At 38.2% G+C, this 24,183-nt stretch overlaps 1 protein-coding gene across 6 annotated transcripts in view; it reads left to right on the top strand.

The window, feature by feature from the left end:
* Positions 1-24,183, top strand: part of CCNT2 (cyclin T2) — a 37,331-nt gene that overhangs the window by 8,129 nt on the left and 5,019 nt on the right. For 5 of the 6 annotated variants that reach the window (XM_067549536.1, XM_067549533.1, XM_067549532.1 and 2 more), the window contains 5 exons: positions 7,048-7,176; positions 7,874-7,934; positions 9,048-9,110; positions 16,257-16,302; positions 17,642-17,805. In XM_067549536.1, coding sequence (XP_067405637.1) covers positions 7,048-7,176; positions 7,874-7,934; positions 9,048-9,110; positions 16,257-16,302; positions 17,642-17,805 — 463 coding nt within the window. Of the gene's footprint in view, positions 1-7,047; positions 7,177-7,873; positions 7,935-9,047; positions 9,111-16,256; positions 16,619-17,641; positions 17,806-24,183 lie in introns of those variants that run through there. The other variant, XR_010919896.1, reaches the window with a different exon arrangement.

Genomic DNA, 24,183 nt, shown 5'->3' with positions numbered 1-24,183 from the left:
ATAAGTTTCAAGAATCTAGTAAACCCAAACTCCCTTAACAGTTCAGAACTCCATTGCCTGTTGGAGATGAGACTGTGTGAATTGCTTTCCAATAACTGGTGATTCCACTTATTTCCCCTTCCTCCTTGATGTTTCTAGATAGGTCTGTAATTTACTGTCTACCCATTAGAATAACAACAACAACAACAAAAAAAGTCCCCATCACTTCCATTATAACGTATTAAGGCAAAGTAGCTTTTCTTAAGATTGAAATTAGAGCCTTAAATTCTTAATATCAAAACAAAATACGTTCATATAATTATTTCAGTGACATAACATCAAAAATACCAACAGTTGATGGAGGTTTTCATAAATGTAGTTACTTAACCCATATATTTGTAAGGAAACAGCTGGTTTTAAATAGCAAGCGAATGACAACATTTGGAGAGCAATATCTGCATATTTTAATAACTGGCTTTTCCAGAAATGTGAACACAGACTTTAAATCAGTTTAACAGTGATGTTCTCATTGAACTGCATGCTGCACAAAGAGCACAGGCATTCTCACTCTTTCTGTGGAATTGTCTGTCTTGGTTGATTCCTGCCACCTGCCAAAATCCTCTTACATCATTTTATTAATCTTGTCTCCAGAGTTCTTTAAATCTCAGTGGTGTATATTAACACTGTACTCCCTTGAACTTAATGGGATTTCTTTAAAAGAGGGGGGAGGGCGCGGGCAGGAAAGTATTTCCCCTTTGCAGTAGATGCTACTTGCCCTATGTACTATAATGGCTGTGTAATAGCTGAGAAAATACTTTCTTTCATACCTTATTTTAAGTGTTGATTAAACTTGTCTGAAATCAAATTCAGAAATCTTTATTTTTCTCCTCACAGAACTCCTTCTCAGACTTAATTATCTTTAAGCCTTTTTTATTTAGATAATTCAAATGGCTTCCTTATAAAACTTCAGACTTGTAGTCTTCTATGAGAAACATATATCCTGATAGAGGTGGTGATTGCTCAGCTACTCCTGAGAGGCGATCCTACCCTCACAAGTGAGTAGTTAAAAATGAAATACTTAAAAATTTATTTTGAAGGAACTTTATTCTACACATTTTCCTGATGGGTTTATGATGGGTTTGAGTGACGACATCATTGGCATTCCCATTATATTTAGCCTATGGTGAAACAAAGGGAGCAAATGTTGTGTTGTGGCTAATCTTCACAGTCGTATTAACTAGAGTTAAAACTGTACCAAAAAGTTCAGTCTAGACAAGGCACAAGACTAATAAGCATGCCAGTTGTAATGACAGATATCTGATGCTGATCTGTCCACTTAGAAACTGAAACTAAACCATTTTACTTCAGTTAAGAAACAGCTACCAGAGACAATTATCTTGTTAAAAAATAAGGCTTGAGAAGATAGAGCTCTCTTGACATTTGTGCTGTTCCAACTCTTGGCAGTTGAACCAGAATATTTCCTGATAATCAGGTTATAGCTGCCCATATACAGCTGCCAAGTGAATACCTCTTTTTTATTACTTAGCTGGGGAAAAAAAATAAAATGTGCCCTCTGATAAAAGAAATGCTAGTTCTTTGTGTCTCATAACCTCACCTTAAGCACCTCTATTATATTCTAAAGTGAAAGGTATGAAATAAAATGCCATCAGAATAAAATGTTAAGTACTCACTTATGGTAGGTTCACATATGAGTGGTTCAGCTGTCCTTGCATCTTGAAGAGTATATGTTCCTTACCAACAACTATAAGGATGCTGTGTCTGAAGTTTAAAGGAAGCCATTTCTTATCTGAATAAATACCTTCAAAGTTGGTTAACTTGAGTAATAGTACCAAAAATTAGTTTAGACAATGCCATGGAAATCAAGGATTGAATGAACATGGAGACCTCTCACCCTTGGAAGTGGTCCTTCTCAGTAAAGGTTGAAGTACTCTGAGAAGTTGATGGATGGAGGAAGCTCTAATGCTATACTTGATTTGTGGTTAAGCAGAACTCCAGTACTCTCAATCTGACATCTCTCATAGAATTTCAGTGGGAGTTACTGGAGACTTCACAATTATTTGATCAAGGAAGTCTTAATTGCATAGAATTCTGTGGCAGAGGCAGAGATAGTATCCAGTCTTTCACAGCAATGTTTAACTGCCTTAACCATGAGACCCTTCTTTCTTTGTGCAATCCCTTGCTTCATTCACTGTGCACCTTCCAACTTCTGCAACAAATGAGGCAGGGGGTTTACAGACAAGAGCCTCATTTTTTATACAACCCTGTTTCATCTCCAGAACAACTCCATCCAGTGCACTCAATGAAGCAGGAAAAAAAAATTTCCTCTTGAAAAATCTAGTGAAGGATCATGTAATTAAAGGCTGTATCAAATGAATGTGCACAAGGGGGGCAAATTAAGGTTGCCTGTGCAATCTTAATTCTGGCACTTTCTAATTTTTGAGGGCTTGACTTTGCAACCTTAATAACATTCTCTTAATGTAGTTATTGAGTATGTAATGTCCTATGTTTTTAAAAAGCAAACTGAAAAAAACAGATTCCATCATATGAGATATTGATACCCACATAGTTCATTAACAGTGTTGGAACCTCTGATCCAGCACACAGACCTCTGTCACTTGAGCTAATGGCGTAACTGATAGCAATAGTAGGATATCATCCTTCTGTGTGGACCAGCACTAGAGGGAGCTGAAAAATGCACATTGCCAGTGGGGTTCAACAGATACTTGCTGACTGCAATGGAATGGTGAGATTCTGATTTCTTGGGTTCCATTCCAACCTCAGGTACCTTGTTTCAGTCTACTCCTTTCCTTCCACCCTGGTCTGGCTCTTATCCCCTTTGCATTTTAGTCTGGTGTCTAATGCCTCCATGTTACCTGGGGTCACTGAGCGCACAGCAGGCATAGGTTCCCTGCTCTTAGTTCCTGTGCTTGGTCCAGGGAATCAATTGCAAGGAAAGTCTAGCTTTGTCTTTGTAAGCCTGGATTGGAGCATGCTGTGGGGAATGGCTCATGTACAGTTTGGTTATACATAGGAGCTGTGAGTAGCTCAGTGCACACATAATCTTCAAGATTTTAGCTGCATTTGTGATCTGAAACTTTTCAAAGATTATGATTGGGCCAAGTTTTGGCATATTTTCATGAGAACAGCAAAAGGCACAGGCTATCCCCTGCTAATATGCAAGTTCCTATTCCAGAGCATGACAGAACGCATCAAATAAAGAGTTACCAGAATATTTTTAAATGGCAAAACATTATTCTCTAGTCTGGTTCTCAGGCAGCTGAACCAGTCTGGCTGAAACTTTTGAAATAAATTCAGTTTGAGGCAGACACCTGGCATGGAAAATTCAGTGTTTCAGGTTTAACAGTTATAAGTAACTGAAAACTGGGTTTTTCAGGATTACATTAAAGTAACATCAGCAAATTTTAATTAATTGCCAGAAGGAAACAGAATTTAGTTAAATGTGAAATTCAGTTTATTTGTGGAAGTGAAATTCTAAATGCTGCAGGTAAATATATCCAAAGAACACAGGAAACAGTTCCCTTTTACTTAGGGAGCTGTGTAGGAAATTGCTGCCTGTGATTCAGTTTTAGTGAGAGAATTTTTGGTCGGGTAGTCAATATGCAGACTGGGGGCCAAGTACAGATCTTCAGCTGCTTTTGAATGGACTCCAAAATCTTTATATTTATTTTACTTTCTCATAAGTACATCTATTAAGGGGATCTTTTTGTTTCCTCAGTGTGAAGTGGAACGGTTTAAAATGTCTGGTTCTAATCAGATGGACAACTGAAATCAGTCACCATATTTTGTCCATCTTTATAACAAAAAAAACAAGTATTTGCTTTTTAGGATGATCATCGTGGCTTAATGGAAAGGGCTACAATACCCATTGATAGTATAGAGCATGTAATTTTGTTTGCGTTTTTTCATTAAACTGGATGCTATTAAGATCTATTGTAATGCATTTGTGCCTGAGGTTCGTATCAATGTGTAGTTCAAAATATTTGTTGCTACAGTACATAATATATCTGTAATTGGCACTCAGCAGGCAGATTGTTTCTTACTGTTGATCTACATACAGAAGTTGTACTAGAACTTCAGTCTGCTTTAAAATTAATAAACAAGCATAAACCCTGGATGAATGCTCTTAAATCTGTTTACAGTTATGTCAAAGTTAAGCTGGTATGACTTCTGCACCTAGACAAGGCCTTTTGCTTATTTCTTTATCCTGTTGATAATATGGTTGACCATATTATAATCTTAACTCTCACAAGTTCAACATAATTTTTTGTAATATTTGATAATTTTTTGGAATAAGAAGTGAAAGGTCAGGTTTTCTTGATTCAGAAAAATGAGTTGGCAGACGTCTTAGGGTTAACTCTTCACTCTAATGTTCCAGTTATGGCAATCTGCATTGAGATCATATTGATCCGTAAAGTGGGTGTGTATCATTTATCCTTCCCCAAAGTAATTTGTATTCAAACATTCATTACTTGTCAATACAACTTCTAGTTCGTGAATCATGGTGTGCTTAATGCATTCTCCAGGCACAAATTTTGTGTTAAGTATTATGGGATGGTTCCAGACCAGGGGTTTTCCTGTTAAATCATTGGCCATGGTTAGGACTCTTCATCCAATTTCAAGCCTAAATTTGTTGATGGCCAGTTTATATCAGTTGTTCTTGTGCCAACATTTGCCCTTAACTTAAATAACCCTTCTTCTTACCTGGTGTTTATCCCTCTGTTGTTTTTATAGGGAGTAGTTCTATCTCCCCTTAGCATTCGTTTAATTAGTCTAAACAAGCCAGGCTTCTTAAGTCTCCTCTCGTAAGGTAGGTTCTCCATTCCTCTGATTATCCTAGTATCCCTTCTCTGTACCTGCTCTCAGATGAATTTATCTTTCTTAAACATGGGAGACCAGAATTGCACACAGTATTCCAGATGAGGTCTCACCAGTGCCTTGCATAATGGTAATAACACTTCCCTATCTCTACTGAAATTACCTCATCTGATTCATCCTAAAATTGCATTAGTCTTTTTCATGGCTGCATCACATTGCTGGATCAGTTATTCTTTGATCAGCCAATACACCCAGGTCTTTCTCCTCCTCTGTTGCTTCCAACTGATATGTCCCCAGCTGACAGCAGACATTTTTGTTAGTCCAAGTGTATGACTTTACACTATTAAATTTCATCCTATCTCCTTTGCTCCAGTTTTCAAGGTTATCCAAAACTTCTTGTATAATATACTGGTCCTCTTCTGTATTGGCAATACCTCCCAACTTTGTGTCATCCACAAATTTTATTAGCATACTCCCACTTTTTGTGCCACTGTCATTAATGAAAATGTTAAATGTGATTGGTCCCAAGATTGATCCCTGAGGAGCTTCACTAGTAACCTCTCCTTCCAGCCTGACAGTTCTCCTTTCATTATGATCTTTTGTAGTCTTCCCTTTAGCCAGTTCCTTTACCCAGCTTTCAATACTTGTATTAATCCCCATCTTCTCCCATTTAACTAATTTTCTATGTGGAAATGTATCATGCCTTACTGAAATCCAGGTAGATTTGATCTACTGCATTTCCTTAACTGATTTTGTAGATAATCTTCTCAAAGAAAAAGATCGGGTTGGTCTGGCACGATTTGCCTTTTGTAAAACCGTGTTGTTTTTATCCTAATTATCATTTACCTCTATGTCCTTAACTGCTTTCTTTTTCAAAATTTGTTTAAAGACCTTTCTTGCATACATTGTCAACTAACAGACCTGTAGTTTTCTGGATCACCTTTTTTCCTTAAAATTAGGTACTATATTAGGAATTGTCCAGTCATAGGGTTATAGCCCCTGATGGATTCATTATAGGGCTTGCAATTTCATGTGCCCAGTTCCTTTTAATATTCATGGAGGGAGATTATCTAGGGGCCCTGACTTCTTCCTATTAAGCTGTTTGAGTTTGACTTCCATCTTGGATGTGGTAATTTTCTCCTTCCACATCCTCATTCCCATTAGCCATCCTGCCACTAGCCCTAAACTCCTTGTTACCCTTATCAAAAACTGAGGCAAAGTATTCATTTAGGTGTTGGACCATGCTCGGTAATTGCAAAAAGTACCCCATCTTTAGTGCTTAGCAATCCCACTTATTCTTTTCTTTTCTTTTTTTTAAATAGGGCTAAAGAATCTTTTATCGTAGGTTTTAATTTCCTTTACATAGTCCAACTCTGCTTGGCTTTTGGCAATTCTCACTTTTTCTGATCTCCAAGAGGTACCTTTCCTTGCTGATCTATCCCTTCGTCCATTTCTTGTAGGCTTTCTGCTTTCTCTTTATAATCTGTTTGAGAACCTTGTTCATCCAGTTTTGTCTGCAACCCTTCCTTACAATTTTTGTCTTCTTACTTTGGATGCAGGCTTCAGGTAATGTCTTCAACTTTTACTTAAAGGAATTCCAAGCCTCTTCCACATTCAGATCCTTGTTCTTCAGTCCAGTCTACTTCCCTACTACTTGCCTTAATTTTTTTTTTCAAAGTTTGCTCCCTTGAAATCAAGGGCCCTAGTTGCAAACCTATTTTGGTTTATCCTTCCATTTAGTTTAAACTGAATTTAGTTCACGAATCACTTGAACCAAAGTTGTCTTCTACATCCAGTTCTTCTGTGAGGTCCTTGCTACTTACCAATACTAAATCTAAAATAGCATCACCTCTTCTTGGTTTGCTGACTATTTGGTGAAGAAATCTGTCAGCTGTCAGAATTAATTAGTCCTGAAACATCTCTTGGTCATAGTATAGTTTAATGCTTACAGTTTATTTCCTTCATTTGAATAGGAGAACTCCTGCTGTACTGAAATTCAGCTAGGGTGTAATTCTCTTCGTATTTTACTCTTGCATATTTTCTCGTCTCTAATACAGACTTTCTAATACTTTCTGCAATTACCATGTCACTCCCTCCATGTAACTCTAGGTCCTGCTTGTAGAAGTAAAATCCCCCCCCCCCCCCCCCCCCCCCCCAAAAAACAACAAAAACAAAAAACACACAAACTAAAAATACTATCCTCTCTTACAGATAATCTCTCCTACTGCATTGTTTTTGGCTGCAAAAGTGGAAGAACAGCCACGAAAACTCGAACATGTTATCAAAGTAGCACATGCCTGTCTTCATCCTCAAGAGCCACAACTGGATACAAAAAGTGATGTATGTGGAAGTGATGTTTTAAATCTAATTGTAATTCTTCTTAAGATACAGTTGACACTTTAGATGAGTTGCTGTACTCTGTTCTTGACTGAATTATTGCCATCTGCCAACTGTAGAAGAAGCTTCCATCCTTAAATTAAATAATTTGTCTTGTGTGTAAATTTAATAGCATAGTCCTCGATGGAGTAATCATAATTACTTAATGTTTCATGCAAACTAAGGCCTCTCATTTCCTTTTTGATAGGGCACTTGTGCATGTAATAAGAATTTCTCTATGATGTAATGCATTTAACTTTTGTTATAAGTCTGCAGGTTAATCACTTTAGAAGCTGAGATGTTTTTCCCTACTTAGCTATTGGAAAAGGAAATTTCCCCATCAGGCAGAAATCATGCCTTTTCTTGTAGTATACTGTACTTATTTTCATGCTTAATTATGAAGATGCTTCTCATAAGATTTGATTCCAGTCATTGAGTGGCAAATTGCCTTTGTGATAGCAGACAGGTTGCAGGGAGATTCTCTCAAACAGTTAACTGTTTTTAAAAATGACAACCCGGATTTGTATCAGGATATAGTAAATCAAAGGTAAGTACATTTGAGGTCTTAAAGTATGTCTTAACATGTCTCTCATACCATTTTTATAAGTACAAAAAATTTCTCCAGTAGGTCTTGACAGTAACTTCTTATTCTACATTTCAGGCATACCTTCAGCAGGCCCAGGAACTGGTTATACTTGAAACAATAATGCTTCAAACTTTAGGTATGTTACTTTAAATGATATCTAGCCTGCACAAGAATAAGCTCTCCATGCAACCAGTTAAACCTACATCTATTACAACGGAACCCCAATAGCTGAATTACATTAACCTTTAGCAGACCCTTTCTGTAGTAATTTACTTTAACTGAGGAAAGGCTATTTCCATTGTAGGTATGTAAGCTACGTTAAGTTGGAAAAATATTATTTAGATAGCCATCGTTGCCACACTTTGGAAAGTTAAAGTGTGCAGTGTCTTTTCAAATAGATTGGGCACTAACACCAATATCCAAACACAGATGAATGCATAACAGTATTTTTGTTTTAAGTCCTTTAGTTGGGTAGAATTCAGTTTAGTAAAAAGAAAAATGAAGTTGCACGGCAAGTACAGAATTGTACCTGATCTAATGTTAAAGTTGAATGCTAGTAATGCTGTGGATAGACTATAAAAAAGTCCAGGGAACATGAGTGATCTTTTTAATAACTTCTGGCATTTAAAAAATTGGACTATTATTTTTAAATACAGTCAATCTTTGGGTTCAGATTGTATGTTTAGAAACTATTGTATTGTCACTTTTGATTTATCACCAGAGTCACATAGAAAAATATGAACTTAGTTACATAAAGTTACATGCCACACTGAAGTTTGCAGGTCTCAAATGATAAAAGCTTTAAACAAAACTCTGTGCCCCCTTTGCTTTTGTGCTTTATTTCCATAATAAAGGGAAAGTAATGCAATGAATGTGGTCAGAATTGTTCTTAGTGTCATCACCATGCAAAATAACTTCATTCCATGGTTTGAAACTTAAACATCTGTATTACGTAAACCATGTCCTCGCACTGCAAAGTATATACGACTTTCATATTAGCAAACAAGAGAACTCTGATTTAATGAAAGCCATAGAAAGCACATTTTTACTGATTTTATTCCATATCATTCATACAAAAGAATTATTGTGAAATAAAGTTCAAATCATAGCTCCCTCGTCTGGCTTATTGACCTTAGGGAGCACTGCAAGGTTCATTGGCTATAGAGAGTGGGGTTTGATACATGTGAGATCTTTCTTTTGTACAATACAAATGTACTGCAGTTTCTGAAACACATTCTTAAATTTTCAGGTTTTGAGATTACCATTGAACATCCACACACAGATGTTGTGAAATGTACGCAGTTAGTGAGAGGTCAGTGATCTTTAATAATTGATTATGCCCTCTGCATATAACTTACGAAGGTGAAACTGTGATTTGATAAAATGATTTATGAACTGTCATCCCCGGTGTGAATAAATGTCATTGGCACACCTGATTCCCAAATTATCTATTACCCAAAGAGCACTCTTCAAACTGATGTTTTTCAGGTTACTAATAGCCAGATCTTGAAAATTCTCCTTTAAATGTTAGTGGCCTGCATAATTCAGAAAAGTATGTAGGATTTCCTTGATGAGTCCATCAATTGTTAGTTCTGTCCTTTGTTCTGTTTTCTGTCACTCTTAACTTCTCATTTCATGGTCCTGTCTTCCCACACCTTCCTTCCATTCCCCAACTGGCAACCACAGGAGTTGTTGGTGGTGATTTTCTGTGATCTGATACGTGTATTTGGAAGAAGCAAGTCGTTGAGATTCCTCATTACTTTACTCTTTTATATTTTGGAAATTCTGGAAAAGGGTATTTGGGATGGCCATTCATGATTTCATTTATAAACAAGTGCTTTTCTTATAGTATCAGCTGCAAAATTAAATGCATTAGAAGGCTAGTTAATTTGATTCTGCAACTGTTTCTACAAGTAAAGCTCTTCTATCCATGCAAAAGCATCCTAGGTCAGTGTTTGAGTTTTGCTTTGTCAAGGCACACATCAGGCAGTGACTGGCAGAGTACATAGGAGGTCTGCCACATTCAAACACTTTGAGAGATATGTCACTAATACCATAATTAAGAACAACATCTCTGTAATTTGGAAGCTATTTTATTTTAATTGGAGTAGCTAGTGTTAGCAATAAATGATATAACCTATGTTCAACCATTGATTGCATCCCTATGTAAGTTACTAGAGTACTTTTCCACTAGCGTGGCTGTAGATAATAGGCTATTACTATTTATAAGACTATATATTAAGCCTCTGATCTCTTCTTTGCTAAAATTGGTCTACAAGGTTTTGGTGTGGTGATAGTATTTTTTTTTTAAAGTTCCATAAAAGAACCTTCTAATTGGTTTTCATGCTGTAGGAATATAAAAATAAACTAATTGTGACAGCATTTAAAATAGTCCTGTCATTCAAACATAGGTTCCTTTTAAGAAAACATTTGCAGATTATTCCATAGTCCTGGCTATTTTCAGAACTAAACAATCAAGATATGGAGTTTGTGATTTTTTTCCATATATAGTGTAGGACGAAATTACTTAGATATGCTTACTGTAAATATATTTATATTCTTATTATGCAGGTGTCTGGGACCACCTGCATAATTAGGGATGCCTTTTTAAAAGGGACATAGCTGTTTTTCTTTAAAAATAGGGGCCACTGATGTAACTCTTCAAATTTAAAATTTATTTTGAAATTGGGCTGTGGCTGAAATTTGATCTTGGTAGTCCTGTGTCTCATTGACAGACTCTTTAAAAGATTGATGTTGCTAGAGGTTGATTCTGAGTAGATCTGGTGCAATTGATAGGGTTTTTAAATTTGTATTTAAGGTACCTTTTAGTTGTTACTTGTATAAATAAAACTTGCATGTGATTTGGACATATGCAAGCCTGATTGTGTGAACCCAACCCCAATCTTCTCCATCAGATGAAATCTTCTACATCAAAGAAGCTACATTTTTCTGTCACTTTATCTTGCAGTGGGGAAGTTTATGTGCAGCTGTTAAATAAAATATTAATCAGCAGCTTCATTTCTGCCCTACCTAGCCTTTCATCATTCCCTTTAACCACCTTTCTGAAAACTATGAAGCTTTTATGAAGCTACTCTGTTCTGATACAGTCAGCTATTACACCAGATTTTTAACATTACTAATGTTTGAGGTTGTGGAGATGGAATCTGCTAATAGTGTGTGTACAAAAGGATAGATTCAGGGGATCAGAGTTAAAGTTGGAGTGTATGGCCTGTTGCATGTAGTTGTAAGGGGTGTGCTTATGGATAGACTATATTCTGTGAGGTGGCTTAACTTTATATTTCTTTGATTGTCAGATGTATTGTCTGTGTAGCAACAAAGCTTACGTATTGATGATGTCAATATTCTTTATGAACACAGTTGATGTTTAATTCTAGTGTGCACTTAACATTAAGAATATGTCGTTAAAGTTGTACTAAGCTTTAGATTTGAAGACTCCAGTTATACCTGAAGTTCTGTTCTTGTCTCTCCCCACTGGACTAGAGTAGATAAACATGAATTATACTAGCCAGGGCAGGATGAGTTTGACACGCTGGGATTGTAGCTTGATATATTTAGTGATGAAAAGCACTAAGAACTAGGTATTCTGCATGATCCCAGTTCAGCATAATTTGGTGTTTGTTCATTAGCACTACAGTGTGGTGGTCTACAGTGGATAAATGCTAAATTTAGACATTGAAAACTGGAGTGTCTAGCATTGAACACAAACTATTGTCAGCATCAAATGCTTAGTGCTAAGGGAAGGGGATGGGAGAGATACAGGAATACTTTATCTGCCAAAGGCAGCACCTCTTCTCAGTTAGTTACAAAGCACTGTCTCCAGAAAAGCCCTTCTGAATATTTATTAGTACAAACAAATCCCTATTTTGAGGATGTGCTGTTCACACCATGGTAAGATCAATAACTTCCTGGAAAGCTGTGACTGTTCAGTGGGGGGGAAAGAGGGAGCATGCACGCACACTTCCAGTCATAGAAGGTGGTCCATGAGGTTAGGTGAGGAATAGCCGTACGTTTGCCTTCCATAACAGCTGCCAGAGCAGCTAGTCAGAATTCTCTGGTTCCTCAAACTTAAGTTTTGCCTAAAACTCAATTTCTAATAACATGCCTTGCTAAAGGGTTGGCAGATTCAGCAAAAAATGGTTTAAGAATTGCTTGTCTTGTAACAACAAATCCATATCTCAGACTCATACTTGTTTCCCTACATGCTTGGGTTAAGGGGACTTTACCCAGTCTCTGCCACATATGCCTGACATTTACAAGCTGCCCCTTCAAGAATGGAGTTTCAAATCTGAACCATGCTGATGGAAGCCCTGAGCTTCCTTCTTTGGGGAGAACATAAACACTAAAGATATTTTTTATCTAGTGGAGAAGGCATATGAAGAACCAGTGGCTGGAAGCTGAAGCCAAACAAATTAAAATTAGGCACAGAGTTTTAGTCATGAGAGTGATTAACCAGTGGAACGCATTGCCAAGGGAAATTGTGGATTGGCCATCTCTTGAAGTCTTCTGATCAAGACTGGATGCCTTTCTGAAAGATATACTTTAGCCAAACAGCAAGTTATTGGGCTCAATATAGGGGTAACTGGATGAAATTAATGCTAAGGCAACAAGACTAGATGATCTAATGGTACCTTTTGGCATTAAACTCTATAAATCTGTGAATCTTTGAAGTTCCAGCCTTAGGATGTCTAAGTGTGGGGCAAAGAAGGTATGGACATTCTGGTAGGCAGAAGATGGGAGACATCAGACTCTGATCCACACCGTTCTTCATCAGTGTTAAGAGACTGAGAAGAAAGAGGAGACAGGACCACAATTGGCTAAGAAGTCTGGAGACAGTGTATCTGTAAGGACCTGGCAGTAAGAAATTCCCATTCAAAGGACACTCTGATGCTGAAAAGGAAATTCATGTTCCCAGTGCAGAAGATGAAGTTACTTGCTCCTGTGCTGGCTGAGAGATCAGAGGTGAGAAAATATTCCTCTTTCCCAGTGCTCAGACCACCACCTAGGCCCTTCAGTTCTTGGTGCCAATCCAGTCTGGTGTTCAGAGCTTAGTTCTGATTAACTTGGAGGGAAGGAATTGATGCACTCATTACCATCTCAGAGACCTTTCTTGTTGCAGCTGAGCAGAAGCCCCTCACCAGTTAGCCATAAGGTTCTCCTGAAAATGAACATTGGAAACCAGGGACTTTGGGTTTGACTTTCTTGCCTAGTAGGAGACCTGTCTCTGTTTTACCTTCATTGCCAGGTATCTTGGGATAGCCATTGTCCTTACAGTGTTAATGCAGAAACTGCACAGTCAAAGTCCGTAAGCTTTCCAAACCACCAGTATAATCTGCTCAACTATGGTTGAATCTGTCAGAGAAAGTGACCTGTGGAAGAGGAGGCAGATCCAAGTCAATATTTTTTCCAGAAGATGTCATGACCAGGATAATTCAGTTGGTGTTATATGAGACAGTGTGGGAAGCTTTTAAGTTCTATTCCATCACTAGTACAGGAAACCCTGTTTGATCTTTTCCCTTTGACCAGAGGATTCTAACAGCTCTTCCTCCTCAGGTGCAGACTCACCCATCTGGGTCCATTCGTATCCAGGGCTTGCTTGGTCATCTTCCTCTCCTCAGGATGCCAAGAGAGCTTCCCTACCCAGCTTCTACTCTCCAAAGAATCCTTCTTGCAATGAGTCTAGGTAGCTCTTATACCCTGTCTGTCCCAGGAGGTTGTGCTCTCTCTGAGGCCACAAATTCCCTAAATGTCTGACCTTAAATGGCTGAGTCCTACTACCAGGTAAGTTGATGGCACCTACTCTTAAGGGGACCAGCACACTAATTATACTCCCAGAAAATTTCAAATCCTTCTAAGATCTCCCCAGAAGCACTGCATCTTCAGTTGGTTAGTCTTCAGAAAAAGTCTTATAGACTGAAAATTGAGGACCACATCAGGTGGGCAGGGTGGTTGTGCCCATTAACAAAGGATTCAAGAATCTAAGCCTGCCAGGGATTTATGGAAAACACCTGCCTTTTTCAAGGGTAGATCAATTGCATCAGGTCCTGCCTTAAGGTTTTGGTTACTACTTTAAGTATCCAAGCCAATCTTTCATGGTTGTTTATGCAACGAAGAATTAAATGAGACAGCCCTGCCTCCGACTAATAAAGAATAAGAAACATATTCTTGGCTAGAAGTTATAGTCTTCTGCCATCAGACAGATGAGTGGTAAACTATCACTCTCTCCTGATCTGCTATGACTTTGTATCTTAGACAAGGACATTGCCTTGTTGGCCTGCCTTCTACTTTTTTGGCACATTTCTAAAATAATCCCCGATCAGCTCTAAAGGGTTAGTTAAGAGTGGAGTTCCAGCCTTTAACTAAATTTGTTTTCTTTAGTAAGATCTGACTAAGCTGCGTTAAAACATTGTCCTTGTTTAAAAATTCTTATGAATACCTTGGACAGTCTTTCACTGTTGTGGCTTTGATTTTGCGTGTTTTGAGCTAAAACTCCTGTGCCCTGATCTTTGGTAAACTTGATTTGATTATACAAAATAATGTAAATAGAATAAACTTGAAATCTTAGTTACAGAAGTCTGTGTAGTGCTGTGATTTTTTTTTCCCCCTTAGTTTCTGGCTGTTCAACTTTAAACTGTTGTTTAAACAATTCTTTGTTTTACATAATTTTATTTTCCATATTTGACAATTCTCAATGTGTTATACTGGTAGCTTTTGGGCAGCTCACTCTTTTTTTTCAATATGAAGTCATACTGATGAATTTGTGGTATTGAGTCTTTTTTTAACTCAAATATCCTTCAGCAAAGTTGCAATATCGTATAGAAATAAGTGAAGATGGCTTATTCTGTACATTGAAGAAAATGCTAACAAATTGCTGTCTTGTTTCACCATTCTGTTTTCGGTTGTTTCCTCAATTTGAAAGTGTCAATTTTTGTAGTAGGAAAGCATTTTCAGGGCTCTGTGTCTTTTCGGGAAAAGCTACTAAAGAAGTTTAATTTTGAGAAAGTAAGTTTGGCATGGAACTATTACCATAGGTTGAAAAAGCTAAATATATAGTATAATTCCATCAAATTGTCAGTTTATTTTCTATTGTGGATTACAAAATATATGTGGGGAAACGTATCCTATTCTCTTACTACTTCTGTTGGATTAATTGATGTCATCAACAATGGATTATGGCATAGCCCAGCCTTCTAGCAAGAAGGCATAAACCTGGTTTACACACTTGTATCTTTATTATCAGCAGTAATGGGAAACAGAATTCAATTGGATTTAGATAAAATGATGTTTTGAAAAACTTCCCAGATTGCTAAATTTGAAAGCTACTGCTACAATTTTTCTTTTTCAGACAAACTCCTTAAAATAAAAGAATAGAGGTTTGTGACAATGCTCCCTTTGACATAACAACAGTACATTTTCTCCAGGTAGCACTGATTTCAAGTGGTAGTATCAAAGTAAGAAAATTCAGTGAAGGCTGCATTCAATCTTCAATTAAGCTCATTGTGCCCAGACATTCCATCTTTCACATTTTAAGAGTAAGTGCTCTTATTTGAGTGAGGAACCTTGGGGGTTTGGCTGATAAGGGCCAGAAACATGGTGGCTGTTACGCCCTGGGACATCATAATCAGTCTTTGGGATGTTGAAGTCTTGAACTTACGATCTTTTTTAATAAGTTATACATTTGTTAAAATCTACATTGAGGCTTCTATAATCAAATGCTTAGTTCATGCTTATGAGCAGTACGTTTTGATTAAAGTGGGTGTAGAAGTGCACACAAGCTATTTTAACCCTTAAAATGTCTAGTTTGGGAACTAGCTCTGTTCTAGGGTTTAATGGGATAATTATGGATTACTGGTGTATGGCCATTGAGTTTCTTTCTCTACTGCTCTGTTCCTTCAGCTGAAGAGGAGCACTAATCTCTGGCCTGTGCTACAGTGCAAACTGGCTCCCTATTTGAGTGTCATGCTGAGAGAGACCCAGTTATTGGGGGGGGGGGAGGAGGAGGATTGTGGTAAGGAACAGTCTAGAACCAAAATAGGGAGGCAGGCAAGAACTTGAGTTGGGGTGGAAGGTAAGAGGGCCTTCCATCCCCCACCCAACTGTCTGAAATTTGGGAGGGCTAAGGAAATGAAAGGGGAGACTTCCCTTATTTTGTGGCTCAGATGGAGACCATTCAAGAGGCAGGAGGATCAACATACTCTGTACAGTAGAGGGAAGGTTGATGAACTAAATGAGTTACCCATCTCCAAGTGTAGTTGATTGAGGATGAGTAAACCTGTCCTCAGTGCCAAGAGCTAAGTAGTTGATTTCCTTTTAAAGGCAGATAACATACCTTATTAGTGTTTTGCACATCATTCATTCTGAGGTTAAAGCATTTTAATTTTGGAATGAAGCCAACAAATTATTGTAGATTGCTAATTTCTTCAATTTTCTTTTCTTACAGCAAGCAAGGATTTGGCACAGACATCCTATTTCATGGCTACCAACAGGTTGTTATCCTGAACCTCTTTGTTGCACTGTTGTAGCACACTATAGCTTCCTTTACTGCAGGGCCCCCTCCATGTGTCTTACCCTTGTTGCAACAGGAGACTGGGCCATCTACAGTGGTGGTACCTTTCTGTTTGCAGTGCGGTGTATTGTACAAGGGCCTTATGGCACAAAGGGGTTAAATGCACAATGAGAAGTGTAGTGGTGCTTTCTGATGACATTTTCTCGATTGTGAGTGCATAAGTCTAAAACTGGTAGCCTGAATAGCAGCTAAAGATTACAAAGAGCTAAACTTAACCTAGAAATTCGAGCATCTTGGTAAGTACAAAACTATTTCTAGTTTACACTTGTAGTTAATGGCATTTTTTTCTTAATTTAAATACATTGATCCAACCCTAACTTTATGAAACTGCAGTGAGCCTAAAAACTCTTAAAATTACCTAATCTTCTTTCCAGATAGACTAGAATTAGTCTAAACAATGTTTGTCCTTCCAGAAGCAGTGTTTGTTCTTAACATGCTTTTTTAAAAAACTTAGTATTTATGTGAAATTAAAATTGGTTGTCCAAATGCAAACTAGTAAATGTGTCCAGCTTTTCTGGTGCAGAAGGGTGAAGTTTGGGAGTAGATCTAACAGTCTTTCATGTGTTCTTTGCAAAATAAATTTGAATTTAACGTAATCTTATTACATGATTTTGTTAAAATCCAAGATTGTATATGTAATGTTTGTTTGCGAGGACCCTAACCATTTTTGGTGGTTCATTGTTATGACAAAGTTTCTTGTTTGGCAGAGTTTTGTTTACAAAAGCTGTTAGAACCCCTGAAGCTGAACCAGCATACTTGTGCTACTGCCAGCTGGGAAATTGAAGCTGAGAGCAAATTTGTACTCCAAACCTAGGCCTAATAGAGGCTACTCATGTCACACAAGTGATTCTTTCAACCTCTAGGGTACTATTGGATATCCACAGCTACTAGTTTGATACGCAGTCTCAGTAATGAGCTGTATTAATGACTTCATTATGGTTGAAATTTTATCAACCATGTTATGTTGAATTTTTGCCCCTCCTTAAAATTAAGTAATAAGTAAAATATAATAGAGTGAATTGGGGGATACTATATTTTTTATTACTCTTGTTTTGCTTTCTAAGAGCAAATTAAATCTACCAGATAAATCCCCTGCTCTTTCTCTGCTCAAAGCTGTAAAATAATTTCAGAATTTAATCAGAAGCATGTTCCATGATTTAATGTTTAATATCTGTTGTTCAATATAAAACCTTATGCTATATCTTAATGTCTGGCTTGTTTTGTTTTTTTGTTTTACATATTTGAATTCTCTGCAACAGCCTGCACCTTACTACCTTCTGTCTTCAGTACAAACCCACAGTGATAGCATGTGTGTGCATTCATTTGGCATGCAAGTGGTCCAATTGGGAGATTCCTGTATCGACGGATGGAAAGCATTGGTGGGAATATGTTGATCCTTCAGTTACTCTGGAATTGCTAGATGGTAAGTAGTATTGCCTTTTTATTTCTTTTAAATTATTGTGACCTTGTTCTTGGTAGTTTTGCTACTGTTTCAGCTGACATTTAACTCAGCCCCAACTACTTTAGGTCCTGGTTAATGCAAACCCTTGAGCTCATACTTAAATACCATAGACTTTACAGATGAGAGCCTCACCCCTGCTCTGGCCAGTTAGACCAGGAAAAAAAGGCCAGAGAAGTGTAAAAGGGGCAATGTGAGCCCCATATCGGCTGTGGGAGAATTCCTGTGGCACAGGAAATAGAGCGCTCTCTCCTTCCTCCCCCCAAGACTCCCTAGCAAGACTTGGCATATGGAGCATGCTATGGGCAAGGCCTCCACATGCAGTAGTGCAGCTCATTGAACAGCCTTGGGGCCGGGGGGCTACCAATACTCAAACATGCCTTTAGGGCTGTCTAAGTTAGGCTAGGGGCTTCTGAAAACCAAGAGGATGCAAGGGTGGTTTAAAAACCATAATAGCCCCACCTTCTGTGAGCTGCAAGCTCAGCACATGCTTAAATTATTTGCTTGAGTGGGATCTTAAATAATTAATCACATGTCCTTATAGAACAGGCTGTCTTAAAATGACAACTTGCTTCATTTCCACCCTGATTATTAGCCACTACTAAAGACTATTTCTTTAAGATTGAAATATCAACCATATTAAAGTCACTTTTGTGCAATAATAGTGAATCTGGCATAGTCCATGGAATCTTAATATTAGTACCATCTATCTAATAATGTATTTCCTCAGAAAGAAAAAATAAGCATTCTGCTAACAGAAAATTAAATGGTCTTCTAGGTATTTACCAAAATTGTTCACTATTTTTTACTGTTCTGACCCTGCTTTTCATGGTGACCAGTTTTGTGTCCCATTGTTTTATGTTGCTCCTGTATGTTTCCATCTGTCGTCACTTGGTGTACATTTAGATTATAAGCTCTTTGTGGCAGGGACTATCCCTTTATTTGTGTCTGTCACAATGAGATCTCTGGTCTGTGATTGATATCCCTAAGCAGTATTGCAGTACAATAATAATAAATGCTGTCTGGCATTTGCAAATGTATATACTAATCAGAAGTGGCTAGAAGATGTCTTGTAATGAAAAATCAAAATTCCTGGTGTAGAGCTGTGGCACATAACCCATGACTTGGATATGACCCACCAAGACTTCTTGTGGCCTGCTGTTTCTGTGTGACAAGTTTTTCCATTTAAAAAAAAGCCTTTTTAAAGGGGAGAGAATATGAACAGTTGCTGTGCTATCCATAGAATCAGTGAGGTAGCATAAAACTGTGAGGTCATTTGACTACAGAGAAAATTCCACTGAGATGAATAGGCAACAGATGACAACTTAAATATCAGCATAATTTTACTGCTTACATAGTAAAAGTATTTGATTATTTGCTTTTTTTTATTGTGGTTGGATATCAGTAATTGGACTGAAAAGGTCTACAATAGATCTGTGGCGTACAGCCTACATGTCCAAGATTTCTCTCATTCCTCACTCAAGCCTGGTTATATACCTGAATCAGCAGTATACCAGTCAGAACAAAGGTAGGGAATGAGTGTATAAAACTCATGTGTGTAATAGGTTGAGCAGATCACAGGGCTTAGCAGTGGACTACCAGAAAAGCTCATGGGGCAGGTTAGTTTGTACCTTATTTTGCAAGGCCTATTGAGGGCTTGGCTCTTCGGGACTCCACTCTGAAATCTAAAGTCACCTCTTGACTCAACATATGTTTTCAAGTACTTAAAAATATTAAATTTCAGTAGGGAGTAGCAGTCTTTTTGAAGATGCAAAAGGTACAGAGGCCTTAATTGTCTAATGAATATCTTTATTGAAAAGATATTTCCCACTTCTTAACATGGCAAGAAATTTTGCAGCAGCAGATTGGAGAAACTGATCAAGAAGCTCAAGTGATGCTGCAGATTTTCAAAGGGACAGTGGTTTATGTTGTGTTTAGACCTTCATTCAGTTGTCCCTGAAGAAGCTGAACCCAAAGATCAGCTAGAATGAAATGACTTTTACTATGCCCTGTTCCAGGCTTCAAGCTGGAAATTCACTGAATTTTTAAAAATGCCTGCCTTCAGAGTGACAGATACCTACTGTTCAGAAGGGCTGCTTTTTTGCAAGCCTTTTTGGAATTATATTTATGAACAGACCTCTTGGAGTACTTCTTTGATTTGTTCAGACTATTCCCAAACATCCCAGGCTGCTTTTCATATTGTGTGTGGCCACCTTGGATCTGGATACCAAGAAGTTAGAGCGAAACAGTGTCAGTCTGTCCCATTTATGCTGCTTTCTTAGGACTCTCAAAACTTTGCATTGCGCACTCTTCACACTGAAGTAAATTTTCTGATTAAAATATGTAAATACGTAAATCAATTATGTTCAGCTCCTAGTACTGCAAAGATTAAGCACATAAGAGCTGCTGCACTGGATTATACTAGTGGTCCACCTAGCCCAGAATCCTTTTTCTGACAGTGGCCAGTACCAGAACTTTAAGGCTATTTTTGAGTGAGCCACCCATCTTCTACTCCTGGATTCTGGTAGTTAGATGTTTAGGGCACCCTGAGCATTGGGTTGTATCCCTGACTAATAGCCATTGATGGATGTATCCTGTATGAACTTATCTGGTTAATTTTTAAGCCAGTTATACATTTGGACATCGCAACATCCCAAGTCAATGAATTCCACAAGTTGTATTTTGTGAAAAAGTACTTTGTTTTGTTTGTATTAAACCTGCTGCCTATTAATTTCTTTGAATGAACCTTGGTTTGTGTATTGTGGGAAAAGGTAAAAACTTCTCACTACCCTTTTTCTACAGCATTTATGATTTAATAAACCTGTATCATATACTCCCTTAGTTGTGTCTCTACTAAACTGAACAACCCTATTTTTTTTAATCTGTGCTCATATGGAAGCTATTCTGTATCCTTGATCATCTTTGTTGCCCATCTTTGAACCTTGTCCAGTTCCATTATATCTTGAATAGGGTGACCAGAACTGGACACAGTATTCAAGGTATCTGTGCACCAATGGCATTATAATATTTTCTGTCTTATTTTTTTATCCGTTTCCTAACAGTTCCTAATGTTGCCTTTTTGTCTGCTGCTGGGCTTTGAGCTGAAGTTTTCAGAAACTATGCACAATGACACCAAGATTTTTCTTGAATGGTAACAGCTAATTTAGAACCTATCATTCTATATGTATAGTTAGGATTATTTTTCTAGTGTGCATTACTTTTCACTTATCAACATTGAATTTCATCTGGCCCACCATTTTGTTGTCCCACCATCAGTTTTGTGAGATCCCCCTGTAACTCTTCATAGTCAGTTTTGGACTTACAAGATTATTCAAGATAGTTACCATCTGCAAATTTGGCTACTTCATTGTTCACTCCCATTTCAGGTCATTAATTAATATGTTTACCTCTCTCCATTGTGAAACTTACCATTTATTCCTACCCTTCTTGTCTTATATATTAACCATGAGAGGACCTTCCCTCTTATCTGTGACTGCTTAGTTTCCTGAAGAGCTTTTGGTGAGAGATCTTGTCAGAGGCTTTCTGAAAATCCAAGAACACTGTTGACTACTAGATCACCCTTATTCACGCACTTGTTGATACCCTCAAAGAATTCTAATATATTGGTGGTGCATGACTTCTATTTACAAAAGCCACGTTGACTCCTTCCCCAACAAATGTTGAGTTCATATGTGTCTGATAATTCTGTTCTTTACTGTTGTTTCTACCAATTTATCTTGTACTGAAATGAGATTCACCAGCCTGTAATTGCCCGGGTTGCCTCCAGGGCCCTTTTCAAAAATCAGGATTACATTGGCAACCCTCCAGTCATCTGGTACAGAGGCTAATTTCAGCAATAGGTTATAGACCAGAGTTAGTAGTTCTGCAGTTTCATATACCAGTTCCTTCAGAACTTTTGGGTGAATACCATCTGGTCCTGGTGACATTTACTGTGTAATTTATCAGTTTGTTTTAAAACCTCTTCTATTGACATATCAATGTGGGACTGTACTTCAGATTTGTCATCCAAGAATAGCTCTGATGTGAGTATCTTCCCCCACTTCCTTTGCAGTGAAGACCAATGCAAAGAATTCTTTTAGCTTTTCTGCAGTGGCCTTGTCTTCCTTGACTGCTCCTTTAACACCTTTGTTATCTAGTGGCCCCATTGCCTGTTTGGCAGGTTTCCTGTTTCTGATGTATTTAAAAAGAATTTCTTACTGTTAGATTTTGTATTTTTAGCAAGTTGCTTCTCAAATTCTTTGTGGGCCTGTCTTGTACTTAACCTGACAGAGTTTGTGTACTTTCCTATTATCTTGAATAGGATTTGACTTCCAAATTTTAAAAGATGCCTTTTTGCTTCTATCAGCCTCCAGTACTCTGCTCTTGAGCCATGGTGGCTTTCTTTTGGTCCTCTTAATGTCTTTTCTTATGTGGCCTATACATTGCATCTGAGCAGCCATTATGGTGGTTTTTAAATAATTCCCATGCTGCATGCAGGTATTTAGCCCTTGTGACAGTTTCTTTTAATTTCCATGTATTGAGCATCCTAATTTTTATGTAGTTCCATTTTTAAAGTTAAATTTTATCTTCTTCCCCCTCCCCACCTGAGGATGTTACATTTTGGTCACTGTTACTGAGTAGTTGAGCTCTAGTTACCTCTTGGACCAATACCTGTCTTTCATTTAAGGCTAAATTAAGAATTGCCTTTCTCCTTGTGGGTTTCAGAACTAACTGCTCCAAGAAGCAATCATTTATAGTGTCTAGAAATTTTATCTCTGCATTATGCTACCATGGAGGTCCTGAAACTCAGTCTCTTACTTAACTGCTGAAACTTGGCCTCTAGGACCTCTCTCCAATCTTTCCTTATGTCACTGATACCTATATGTACCATCAGCTCCTCCCCAGCACTACCTAGAACACTATCTAGCTGTCTTGTGAGATCTGCTACCTTCACACCTGGCAGGCAGTTCACCATGCAATTCTCCTAGTCATCACAAACCCAACTATCTGCATTTCTAATAATCAAATCCCCCGTTACTATTGCCTATCTCTTCCTAGTAACTTGGGTCCCTACCTTCAGAGGGATATTGTCAATGCGAGAGAATGTCATGACATCATCTGATAGGTGGGTCCCAACTATGGGGTCATTTCCCTCTGCTCCAGCATGATGGTCTCCTGCTCTGAGACTTTCATCCTCTTTAACAGTGCTGGGGCTGTTGGACAGGAGGTAGTACTATTCCACTAAAAAGTCCCTGAAAGTCTCCTCTATGTAGCTGTCTGTCTGTCTCTTTGCTCATCCAGTTCAGCCACTCTGGCCTCAAGAGCACATGCTTCCTCTCTGAGGGTCATGCGTTGCTTGCATTGTATGTACACATACACCACCTGTTCATGAGGCAAGTAATCATACATGTTGCACTTAGTGTAATAATATGGGTTGCTGCCACCCTGCTGCTGGTCTGCCTGCATTTTTATTCTTGGGGTGGCTTAATGTAGCCTAAGCTTAGGGTATGTTTGTTAGATGTATTGGGTTTTCTTTATTTTGTGAGTTTTCTTGACTTGGTGCCTTTCCATTTGTTAAATCTCTTGGATTCCTCTTGCTGCCAAATGCTCTCTGCAGCCAAATTCTCCTGACCTAGGCAGCTCACTGTTGCTGTGCTTGCTGTGTCACAGGCTCTCTGTTCAAAAGGGGGTTATTGCAGGAGGCCTCCAGATTTACCTCCCCACACAGTAGACTACACTCCCTTCCTACCTATTATTGATTACTTGGGTCCTGGCTTCTAAGGGTATGACTACGCTGCAGTTAGACACTCGCTGTTGGCCTGTGCCAACTAACTCTAGACGTCTGGGCTCGGGCTGGAGCCCAGGCTCTAGGACCCTGTGAGATGGGATAGGGATAGCCCTTAGGGTTTACTAATGAGTGATTTACTCTGCTGTCACAGTGCCTAGCACCTCCAAGAGGGCTGAGAGTCACCAGTGCAATCTTTCTGATCAGACCAAGCTTGGAAGATCAGGTTTAGATCTGGGTAAGCCGTTAGATTTTAAGTTGCTTGGCTTATAAAATGCTATGCCTGTTCAAACTAGATTTTAAACTAAGATTTAAGGTTTAATATTTAAGATTGTGTGCTATTACTTTAAAGAGGCAAGAAGGTTTATTTAGGGCTTGTCCACACAGAGATGTAGTGTGAGGCAAGCCAGGGTGTGCATGTACAGCACACTAGCCTGTTACATAGTCACCCTGTGGACACTTCTGGCATGTACTAAAAATTCCATAGTGTACTTTGATGTACAGTGGTAACAGGGTCCACGCAGCCAGTTACTGCATGGCAAGCCAGTGTTCTGTAG

Source organism: Emydura macquarii, unplaced genomic scaffold (genome assembly GCF_026122565.2).
Source record: "Emydura macquarii macquarii isolate MOO-44397 ecotype Brisbane River unplaced genomic scaffold, CSIRO-AGI_Emac_v2 contig_1253, whole genome shotgun sequence".
NCBI lineage: Eukaryota > Metazoa > Chordata > Testudines > Chelidae > Emydura > Emydura macquarii.
The sequence above is the reverse complement of the archived record's forward strand: the minus strand, read 5'-3'. Positions and strand labels throughout refer to the sequence as shown.